This window comes from Miniopterus schreibersii (assembly GCF_964146895.1).
Source record: "Miniopterus schreibersii genome assembly, chromosome: 12".
Classification (NCBI taxonomy): domain Eukaryota; kingdom Metazoa; phylum Chordata; class Mammalia; order Chiroptera; family Miniopteridae; genus Miniopterus; species Miniopterus schreibersii.
Window position 1 is genome coordinate 20,981,105 of NC_138112.1, and position 11,163 is coordinate 20,992,267.

An 11,163-nucleotide genomic window follows, 5' to 3' on the forward strand; every position below is an offset into this window, starting at 1 on the left:
GGTAAACAGCACCTAAGCCTGAGCCAAGGCACGGTGGTAAGGAAACAGGATGCTTGCTTCAGGAACAAATGGCCGTGCTGTTAGGACATAAATCATGAGGGTAGATAATGTGACAAGGAAGCTGACTAGGTAGGCAGGGGTCTTATCGTGATGATCTGATCTTTCTAACCTTAAGGAACATGTACGCTGCCATAGTTTAGACATTTGGAGTTGGTATGTCTATAAAACATCCAGTCTGGAGATGTCTAGTACAGCACTTCTCAACTTTACTGTGGGTGTGAGTCCCTTGGTGGACTCTGGCTGGAATGCAGATTCTGATTCAGTCAGTCTGGGATGGGACCAGGTAGGCTACACTTCATCATAGTCTCAAGTGATACAAATGCTGCTGGTCTGCACACCACACTCGGAGTTGTAGCCTTAAGATCAGGAGAGGGCTTTAAGTTCAAGATAAAGTTTTGGAAGTTTTCAGCATATAATTAGGGGTTAAAATCAAAAGAGTTGATTATAAAATCAGCCAGGGAGAACAAATGGGACAAAGAAAAATAATAAGCCTAGGGCCTTGGCTAGGTGGCTCAGTTGGAGCATAGTCCCGTACACCAAAAGGTTGTGAGTTCAATCCCCAGTCAAGGAACATGTGGAGGCAACTGATCAGTGTTTCTCATATCGATGTCTCTCTCTCTCTCTCTGTCTCTCTCTGTCTCCTGGACCCTTGAGCAGGAACTACTTACTGCCTTCTAAAGTGCATTTTTGACTAGCAAGTCTTAGCCCCTAGCCAGAAATTTTGTTCTAATTTTAACAGAAGAGGCTGTATCATTTGTAAATCATTCAAGGAAATAAATCATTTCATTATTTACTCTTAAACATTCCCAGTACTAAATTTGCTGGTCACACAAAGATAACATAAAAAAATGACTTCATGCACTGGCTAATTGAGTCATTTTTATAAACTTACCATGTTTTAAAATGGAAATAGACATTTATTTTTTCTATAAAAAATTTCTTGGTTAAAAAATAATAATAAATCTTTTGATTTGACCAGTGTGATAAAGCATTCCAGATTCCATGTGGAGATTCTAAGAATAGTTTTTCCAGTCTTTTGAAGAAAATAAATATTTAAAGTGTTATACAGGGGTGTATTCTGTAGCTTGGTAACAGAGTTAACTAGCTTTTATTGTGTGTGTGTTTTTCAAGTTAGAAAGGTGTTTCATTACTGTAACATAACATTTTCCGTATTTTGTTAATAGTTACTTCTTAGGGGCAGAAGAGTGCAGAATGTGCAAAATACTATTTCCTTTCAGTTCAGACTGAAATATTTTTGTTTAGGTAGAATTTAAATGAGAGCTTTAGATTTGTTGATCAGAGTACTAATTTTAATTTTTTTTAAAACATTAACTTCTTAAGATAAATTTAAGAAAAAGGTATGTGTGGTTTGAGAGATCTTTGTACATTTCTTTAGACAAAATTGCCTAGAAAACATGTCTCATTCGACTCCTAATTTAAAAATGAATGAATGGATAGTATTAGTAGAATAAATTTTTATCTTATTTGGTTAGTTACTCTCTATTGTTTAAAGATGCTTAAAAGTCAACATGAAAATGTGTATGAGCAAAACAAAAACTAACATCAAAGTCAAAGGAACCAGCTAAGTAATAGTCAACTCTACCAGGTTGTACAGTGGGGGGGGGGGGGGGGAATCACTTCAAGAGAAAAACTATTTTACAGAGTTGAATTATCACTCGCTGTGCTTGGTTTAATTTTACTTTGCATTCCACAAAATTCATAGCTTTCATAGTGGCCTCAGCAATTGCATTTTTCATTTTTTTGCTTCATTTCTACTGATTATTATGTGATGGACTGAATTAAGCCAACCATAACCTCATTGGTAAATGTTAAGACAATGCAGTGAAAACACCATTTATAAAGTGTTTCTGTTTACCCCGAAAAGAGGGCTAGAGCACCAGGAGACAGTAGAGTGGCTGGGGGTAGGCTGGGAGAGCCTGAGATTTCTCTTTTAGAGAGCCGAAGGTCATTTCAGAGCTTCAGACCAATTTCAGTAGTTCAGTGTTTACAAGTTTCTATATCATCTTAAACTAATCCACATTGTACATAGCACAGTACCTGGTATGTAATAAGTACTCAACAAATGCCAGTCTCGTTTTGTGTAATAAGGAAGTTAGGTAAGAATTTTAATCAAATGTTTCCTAAGTTGGGTAGCCTGGGCACCTGATCTTTCTTGCCATTATCAAGCACTCCAGTTAGTCCATGCTAGTGTCCCAAGGAAAGGTCAAAACTTGTGAGAAAAGAATACTTATTGCAAGGCTTTACATGAAATAGCAAAGATGAAAGTTAATGAAGGTACTACTAGTTTACCAGGTCTTTTGGGTGAATTACTATAATTGCACTTGTTTATTAAGCCTATCAACACTGTCCAGTTAAGAATTATAGTTTTTTATTATACCATAAGTTTGGTTTATTAACATTATATAATATTTATTAAATATTGAATGTATTTAATATTAATTAAAATACTAAGAAAATACTGTTCTTTGAGTGGAAAGAGCTAGTTTTTTTCATTTATTTTGAAAATGTATGTTTATTTTTGAGAACAGAAAGTAGTAAATACAGGTTGATCATTCCCTTTTAGTGATTTAAATCAGGAAAAAGTAATTGTAAAAACTAACCTTAAAAAGTGAGTTAAAAGAGAATTATCTTTATACCAAATTTACATGCATTAGGTTTTTATAATTTCTCTGTGGCAAATTTTTATTATTATCAAATATGCAGAAGTTAGGTGTCTTAAGATACTATTGTAGTCTTCCTTCCTTAATACCACTTTGATAGCATTCCATTTTCAATCTCATTAGCACATTGTTTACTCCATATGTTGTATACCTTTTATTTTCATGTGCACAGAAATGCGTACAAATCTTAGGTGTAGAACTCAGTGAATTTTCACAAACAGACCCTTCCTGCTCAACTAGCAGCAAATCAGCTAAGAATAATAGTGGCTCTCGAAAGTCCCCTTCCTCCCTGTTGTTTTCCCATCACAGCCCTTCTCCCTATATGCCTCTTGGTAAACTAAAAGTGAACGAATTTTCCCTGTAAATACATCCAGATGAAAGACCATCTATCTAATTTTAACAAAATCTATCTTAACATTCAATTCAGTTAAAGTGGTCTTTACCTTCATCTGTTCTCTTTCCCCACATCCCACTTCATCCCCAGAGAAATCAAAAGTTTAAGCTTTATTCAAAGGCCTGTGCTATCTTCCCTCTTTCTAAATGAGCTACTACTATTTAGGTATTTCAATTTAGTCAATTTTTTGACTGAGTAACTATAGCTAAATGTTAAGATGGCCAGTATTTGGTAATGAAATTGTATTCAAAACTTCAGCAGTAGATATTTTATATGAATTTAAGCCAGGTAGTCAATATTTTCACTTTGGAAATCCAAAAGCTAAAAAGTGGAGGAAAATGGGGATGTTTCATTGTTCTATGTACAGTTTTCTTAACACTACATTGTTTGTTATTGCTCTTAGATTTTGAGGATGACATGATTATAACAGCTGATGTCTCTCGGTATATTGAAGACCCAGGTTTTGGGTATGAAGACTTTGCCAGACGAGGAGAGGAGCATTTGCCAACATTCCGAGCTCAGGTATGAGATGTCTTTATTTCAGAGAAACTAGGGAATAAATACTGTTATTTTAACTGTGAAGTGTTAAAATGTAAATAAATTGACTTCTAAAGAAATTATTGGTCATTTTGATAGAGTCTATAAATCTTTCCTTATTTAATCTAGTTTTCAGCCTAGCCTAATTTGATGTCCCAATAGATGGATTATTATTTCAACATTTTCCCCATTAAGAAGACAAGAGGAAACTGCTTTATTCAGTTACTTGCATTATCGCATTGTAGTTGTAGAATATGCATACCATTTTAGGGGGGAGAGCATAACAGAGAAGAAACCAAATGATGTATCACATTTATAATAAGACATTTTTTAATAAAATCACAAACCAGTAGCTGATGGCTTAAGAGCTATCCCCTCCGCACCCCTAGGAAAACATAGCCACAATAGTGATGTGACCCCTAAAGAGAGTGTAAATTTGAATTCCTTTGCACCCATTTCAGATGATCTGCTAACTATCCATGTCACTGAATAGGCTTGATCACAGGAATGGGTTAAGATCATCTGGGGTCCTTTCAGATAAGGGGGTAGTTTGCATAGTACTTCACCACAGGAAGTAGCCAGTTTATCACCGACTGCTAAACCCTGGACCACACTGAGGAAATAACATAGCACTCCAGTCTACAGGCTGATGAAATAAATTTGAAATATCTTCACTTACTTGCTTAAGTAGTTATAATTAATAAAAACCTAGAATTTATGTCAATGAAGAATGCCTAGTTTGTAATTGTATACATTTTTATTCTTTTAGGACTATACCTGGGAAAATCATGGGTTCTCCCTGGTGAATAGACTTTATTCTGACATTGGACATCTTCTTGATGAGAAGTTTCGCATGGTCTACAGTCTCACCTATAACACTATGGCCACCCACGAGGATGTTGACACAACCATGCTGCGCAGAGCTTTATTTAACTATGTTCACTGTATGTTTGGAATCAGGTATGCTCACTGTGGAGACCGTTTTATACATTTCTAAAAGAAAATTCTGGCACGACTCTTACTTCTATCCTGTTTAGGGGTATATAGTTCCTGGGAGGAAATACTACATGTGGACTTCTGGTTTTAAACAATTAACTCCATTTTATAGAAGGGCTTTTTTCTATGGTTAACTGTTGTGAATATTAACACGCATATGTAAATACAGTACTAACAATTTATTAATGAGGGAAAAAAGTATCAGGAATCATTGGAGATAGGATAAAATCAGGCTCAGTCTGAGAATCCTTCCTGGAAGAATTAGCACTTAAAAACCATATATTGTATTCCTTTAGATCACTAATAAATGCTGGTTGGTTGGTTGGTTGGTTTGTTGGTTGGTTGCTTGGTTAGTTTTGAAGGAATGGAAATTTGGGTACAAATAAAACAAAGATAGACTCTGCCCTCATAAAGCTTGCGTAAGTTCACACAACTACACTGAAATAAAACTATCAGTGTAAATTAATAGCCTCTAAATTTTAAAAATTTGCATTGAGAGGACAATAAGTAAATGAAAATGGTCTAATCAGAAAACATTTTCGTTTGTTTGGTTTTGGGTTTTTTTTTTGAGAATATGCCTTTTTGAGCTGATTGTGAAGGTTTTTGTGAAGATAAATTTGCAGAAAGAGAAAATCCTGTTATAAATGCATTCAATTTAAGCCTTTTTCAAATGGAATTGGAATTTAATTTGTTAAGGAAAGTATTTTCTATAGTTTCAACTAAAAAAACAAATTTCCTGAAAAATCAACATTCTACCTAAAAGACACTATTACATTGGTAAATAATAACTGCTCTCTACCCATTTACTGTCCTAGACAGTAAGTTACACAGAATCATCACATTTTAAAGCAGATATTATACCTATAAGAAAAAGAAACACCAATAGAGTTAATTCAGTTGTGATAAATGTTTATTGTATTCATGACAATAAATAACAAATGTTATGGTGATTATATTTATCTATGGGATGCTACTAAATAAAACTTATATAAAATCCTCTAGATACTGTTTTTTCAGTGTTATGTTTGGGTTAAAAATTAACTGAAAATACAGACCAGAAATTTTACAAAACCCCACTACTGTATTTACCCTTTAGTCTGCCTCTGTGCCTATTCCCTGTGGCTCCTTTCTCTTATTGTGGATGAACTGTCTATGACACAGAGTCCCATCTCCTCTCTTCTAAAGATCCTGCATGTTCACCTTTACTCCCTTTATTGGATCTTTCCCATTTGTATATAAACATGCTATAATTTCTCTCATCTTTTAACAATTTTTTTTCTTCATCCTGCTTTCCCTCAGCTATTGCCTCATTTTTCTGCTCCTGTGCACAGCAAATCTCTTTGAAAAAATTTTCTATATTTACTCTCACCATTTTCTCATATCTCATTCTCTTTTGAACCCACTACCAGATCAGGCTTTTACTCCTCCCTCACTAACAAAACGGCTCTTACTGAGGTTGCCAGTGACCTCTATATAACTGCTTCCGGTGGTCAGTTTCCAGTTATCTTATTTCAGTCAGTAGCACTGGACACAGTTCATTACTCCTTCCTCCTTGAAACACTTGACTCCTACTTAGGGCTTTGCACTTGCTCTTTCTGGTATTTGCTCAGACGTCACCCTCTCAGAGAGGCCTTTCTGCCCATCCCATCTAAAATCACAGTCCCTCTTCTAGCCCCCAGTTTCATTCTATCTCCATCCCAGTTATCACCATCTGATGTACTATGTTTATATTTTTAATTTTTCTTTTTCTCTCCAATAGAATTTAAATTCCGTGAGACCAGGGATTTTTGTCTATTTTGTTCATTTGTGTATCACCAGTGCCTAGAAGAGTATATGGAAAGTACACGGTACATAATAGACACTCAATAAATATTTTTTAGATGAATTAATTGATTAGCCTTTGGTTTTTAATTATTGGACAATAAATGTCTCTGGTACAACTTTAGAAATCAGAAATTTTGATTTTTGTCTTTATAAAAAGCTGTTGTCATTGCTCATAGGTATGATGATTATGATTACGGAGAAGTTAACCAATTACTTGAACGAAGCCTGAAGGTTTACATTAAGACAGTGACCTGCTATCCTGAGAGAACTACCAAGCGCATGTATGATAGTTACTGGCGTCAGTTCAAACACTCGGAAAAGGTGTGTTTCATGACTAAACACTATATCACAGATAGATGTTCAATATAAGAAGTAATGATTATGAAAAATTATGCATAAAAATATTAATAAATGAGTGCCATTAAAGAAATGAAAGTGGTGTTATCTAGCCATCTTTTTGTCTTAAAGTTGTTAAATTCAGGTTTATTGACTATTAACTAAATTTTGGTTATGTGTTTTGTTTATGTGGTATATAAAGTAAAAGTTTAGCATTGGCCTTTGAAAAATTAGATCTGAATATAGATACATTTTTAAAGTACATTTGGAAAACTGTCCATCATTCTAACAATAAAAGTCAAACCTACTGAGATATTGTGTTAAGTGTAATTATGTCATGGCCCTAAAGGCATATAGAGATTTCTTTTTAACTGTAGTCTTTAGAATTAACCTATTAAAACAATAGTTTTTCATTCCAATTTGGTAATTTAGTATTTTAAAAATATAATGCAGGACCTTTGAGTCAAATATATTATTATATAAAAATATTTCTTTGGATATAGAGGAATCATTATTCAAGAATTAATAGGTACTGAGGATCTTGACTAACATTATAGTATAAGAACTGACCTTAAACCTGAGGTCTTTTGACCTTTAAGTCCAAGAAGCTTCTATTTATCCCACTGTTCCCAAGCTTGAGAGTAAAAAAAATCTTTTAGGGTCCTAATAGTGACAAAATAACTGTATGACCTTGACAGAGAATGTTATGGCCTCAATACTTAACAGATTTTTTTGAAGTCTTAGAACCAATCACACACCTGATAAATATCCATTGTATCTCCAGCATCTCTCCTTGACGCATCTTTAGGCCCTGTTTATGTTTGCAGATTTTCTCCCTTTACTAGGTTACATCTAGAAATTCTCTTCACTTATCAAGAAACTGTATCTAACAATATGTCCCACCTATAGAAAGTTACCAAAATAATTTAAATATGTCATTTTTTTGTAATACATTTTGGGACTACATGAGTATTCATTTTAACCTGTCAGATAAGAAGTAATATCCTCCCCAAAAGTCAGGTGCTTGTTTGCAGCTATTTCTAAAGGACTCTAGGGAGGCTATGCATATTAATGAGCACCAGACATTAATTACAAACTGCTAAAAGCAGATGTTCATTTTAGTACCCCTTTCGAGTAAATAGTAAAAAAGGTTTTTAAAAGCTTTCCAATGAATAAGCATATGCGATAAGAAATGTAGGGCTGATTTTTTTTTAGCCATATACAGTTTTACAACTGGAAGAAGGTATAATTTGTAGAAAAGTTGTAATTTATAAAGGTTAATTTTATTTACAACCCAAAAGATTGATTGGCTTTATATAATATATATTCTAACAAAATTATTGGAATTGTTAAGACTTTAGGGGTCATCTTTATCACTTACAAGAAATGTTTTTTATAATGTTTTCTTCTGTTACATGTACATGCATAACAGTGCCCAGGCATGTAGGTTTGTTACTTGTGTCTTTATGCACAAGAAAAACCTTTGGGAACGTCTGCTATAGGAAAAACATTTAAAGTTTTTTCAGTTGTTTATAATTAAATTGATAACATTTTCACTTCCAGGTTCACGTCAATTTACTGTTAATGGAAGCACGGATGCAAGCTGAACTCCTGTATGCTCTTCGTGCCATAACTCGGCATTTGACCTGAAGCCTCACCCAGGGAAAGTGTCATATGTGTAAAGACCTTTTCACATAAGATATACATCAGAAGCTGTTTGTGATGTAGCATCAACAATTATTCAATTCTCTGTGTCAAAGTTTAGCCGTTTTTTGGGGGCGGCTGTAATGTGCAATGATGTGTTTTCTTTTTCTTGATGCTTAACATTACTAACAATTGCAAAAATAATACTGAGGAGCACTACTTTGCATTGTTTATAGTCAGATTTTTGGAAACTGATCATAAATCATGACCCTGGTTTGGTAATGCTTAACTTCAGCGCTTTGGGGTTTGTGTGTATGTGTATTTCTTTCCCCACCTTTTTTTTTTTGGTTGTTAAATAAGGAAAAGTGCTTACAATCTGCTCAAGCAATTGTTTATTCAGATATTGGAATTCAGCAAAGAATAACCTCCTCTGGCCGTTCTCCACTTTTCATGGTGTGTCCCAAATCCGGTAGAGGAAAAGCATGCGCTGTTGAACTAAGCTGCTCACAGGACATACCCTGTGTCCCCAGGAGATTATTTGTCAGGCACTGTTTGGTTTTTTTTGTTTGTTTGTTTTTGGTTTTTTTACTGCTATTGGCGATAACGTGAAATGTGATACAGCCATTGTCCATAATTTAATGTGAAAATAATCATGATGAATTCTATAGCATGCTACTGAAATGCCAAATTCAGCTATTTTCTTTCTCGTCTGAAACAGGAGTTTCAGTTTTCCATGTCAGATGTATATATAAAAAGTGGAATTATGCACAATCCTTTCTATCACTGACAGTAATCCTCAGTCATCTTCAGTAACCAGTGCTCACAGTGCTGCTTATTCCAGTTCATTTAGTTGGCACATACAAACTTGCACCCACACAAGGCTGACCAAAAACTTTCTTTGCACAGTTTTCTTTTCTCATAGTGATTTCTATATTGCAGTAAGCAGAAGAAGGTTACTATACCTATATTTTTTCCTGTTAGGCCTTTAGAACTTATTTTCCATGATTTTTCTTATAATAAGTTAAACGGTTTATTATTCAAAGGTAAAAATTGTGTTTCTATGCATTAATGTGAATGAACAACAACAAAAAAAGAGTGCAATATGTTTAAAAAAATACTCAGCTAAACTTTCCCCCTATTGTGTCACTGCAGAAGTGTCCTTTAAGACAGAGCCATAAAGAAATTTGGTTCAGATTTCTTTATTGCACAAGGCTTTCGCCTTACTGGGGTTGAATAGTGTTCCTTTCATAATGCCAAAGCATCCCCTTCCCCAGAAAAATCTCTTTGGACGACTGGTTAAAAAAGATGATCCAGTCTTAGGGGAGGAACATAAGCATCCAAAAAGTCACATTTTTGCATTGGTTTATGTTGCTTGATTAGACTATCTTCACAGAGCACAACATTATGTGTTTATAGCTTTAATTTGTGTTACGTTACTGAACCAGCGAAGTGCCTAAAGAGATGCTTACAACTATCCGTAGGACACGACTGCACGGCTTCAACACTTTTTGGTTAATAAATGGTGACTTGAATTGTACACCACATGCTAATTTTTTTTAAAACAGATCCACTTTTTTCGTAGTAAATATTATAGTTAAAATTTGTTGTTAGAGTTCCCACAAAGATTTCATTTTAGATTTACTTATTATATAGGACTTACTTTTTTTTATCTCTCATGAAAGAATAGTGGACTAGTGTTTTGTTAAATCATTTCCCCCCTTCCATTTATCATCCTTTTCTGGTATAATACTGTAGGTTGCTGTCTTTTAGATTTTGTTCCAGATGAGAAAATAGAAAGATGACTGTAAGCCTATTAACATAAGGTAGTTCTGCATTTTTGGATTCCAGGATCTTCTTTGAAAACTTCCATGTGAGGAAAAAATTCCTAATTTTTTAAAGACTAGGGTGGTTTATTTAAAGAGATTACTCAAAGAACTTGTGCCAGGTTTCTTCTGTTTTGTTTATAGCATATGCTGGTTTCATAGAGATCTGTATTTCAAAGAAGGTATGTGGGAGAATGGCAAAACCTAGATGACAACATCAATGTCCATTTAACTTCCTGAACTTTTGAGCTTTCAAGTTGAGGATATCTTTTATTCCTGACATTTGTTTTCGTAATAGAATTCTTTCAGTCAATAGCCCTATGTTTGTGCAGGTGACCTCTATTACAGGATGAAAATGATTTTTGTATATTGAGAAGGAGGAGAAATTCTCACAGAACACCATGTAAGCTTTAGACCAAAAGGGGAAACAAGGTTTAAGTAACTAAAATGGCCACTTCGTTTTTGTTTTGTTTTGGTTTTTTCCCCCCCAGAAATGTAAGTAGTTGGAGTTTGGGTTACGGAAATATTAGTGCCTTTACTAGATCTCTTTCCTAGCAAAGTTTCTTTTCAGCTCAGCATTGATCTATCTCATCAGTAATCAGGAAAATAAGTTGGCTTGGAACTATAAACAAAAACAAAACAATCTATTTATGAACCTCAGTGAACCAGCCTAGAAAAGGTGGCTTCTGAAGGTGCTGAATTAAGCGCCCACTCAGACGCGGCATGCACAGCATTCCAGGTTGTGGATACCATTTTACACCGAGTTTGCTGTGGACTTTATATAATGCAAACTTGAAATTCTGATGCGGTTTTCCAGGGTGGTATTTTTTCAGAGTATTGAATTTACTATGTAGTAATTTATAGTATA

The 11,163-nt window shown here is 34.4% G+C and overlaps 1 protein-coding gene across 2 annotated transcripts in view; it reads left to right on the plus strand.

Annotated features, from left to right (window-relative positions):
* Positions 1–10,007, plus strand: part of SESN3 (sestrin 3) — a 53,569-nt gene extending 43,562 nt beyond the window's left edge. For both annotated transcript variants that reach the window (XM_081155586.1, XM_081155585.1), the window contains 4 exons: positions 3,539–3,657; positions 4,442–4,632; positions 6,669–6,813; positions 8,392–10,007. In XM_081155586.1, coding sequence (XP_081011712.1) covers positions 3,539–3,657; positions 4,442–4,632; positions 6,669–6,813; positions 8,392–8,478 — 542 coding nt within the window. In that variant the 3' untranslated portion in view covers positions 8,479–10,007. The remainder of the gene's footprint in view (positions 1–3,538; positions 3,658–4,441; positions 4,633–6,668; positions 6,814–8,391) is intronic.
* Positions 10,008–11,163: the final 1,156 nt, after the last annotated feature.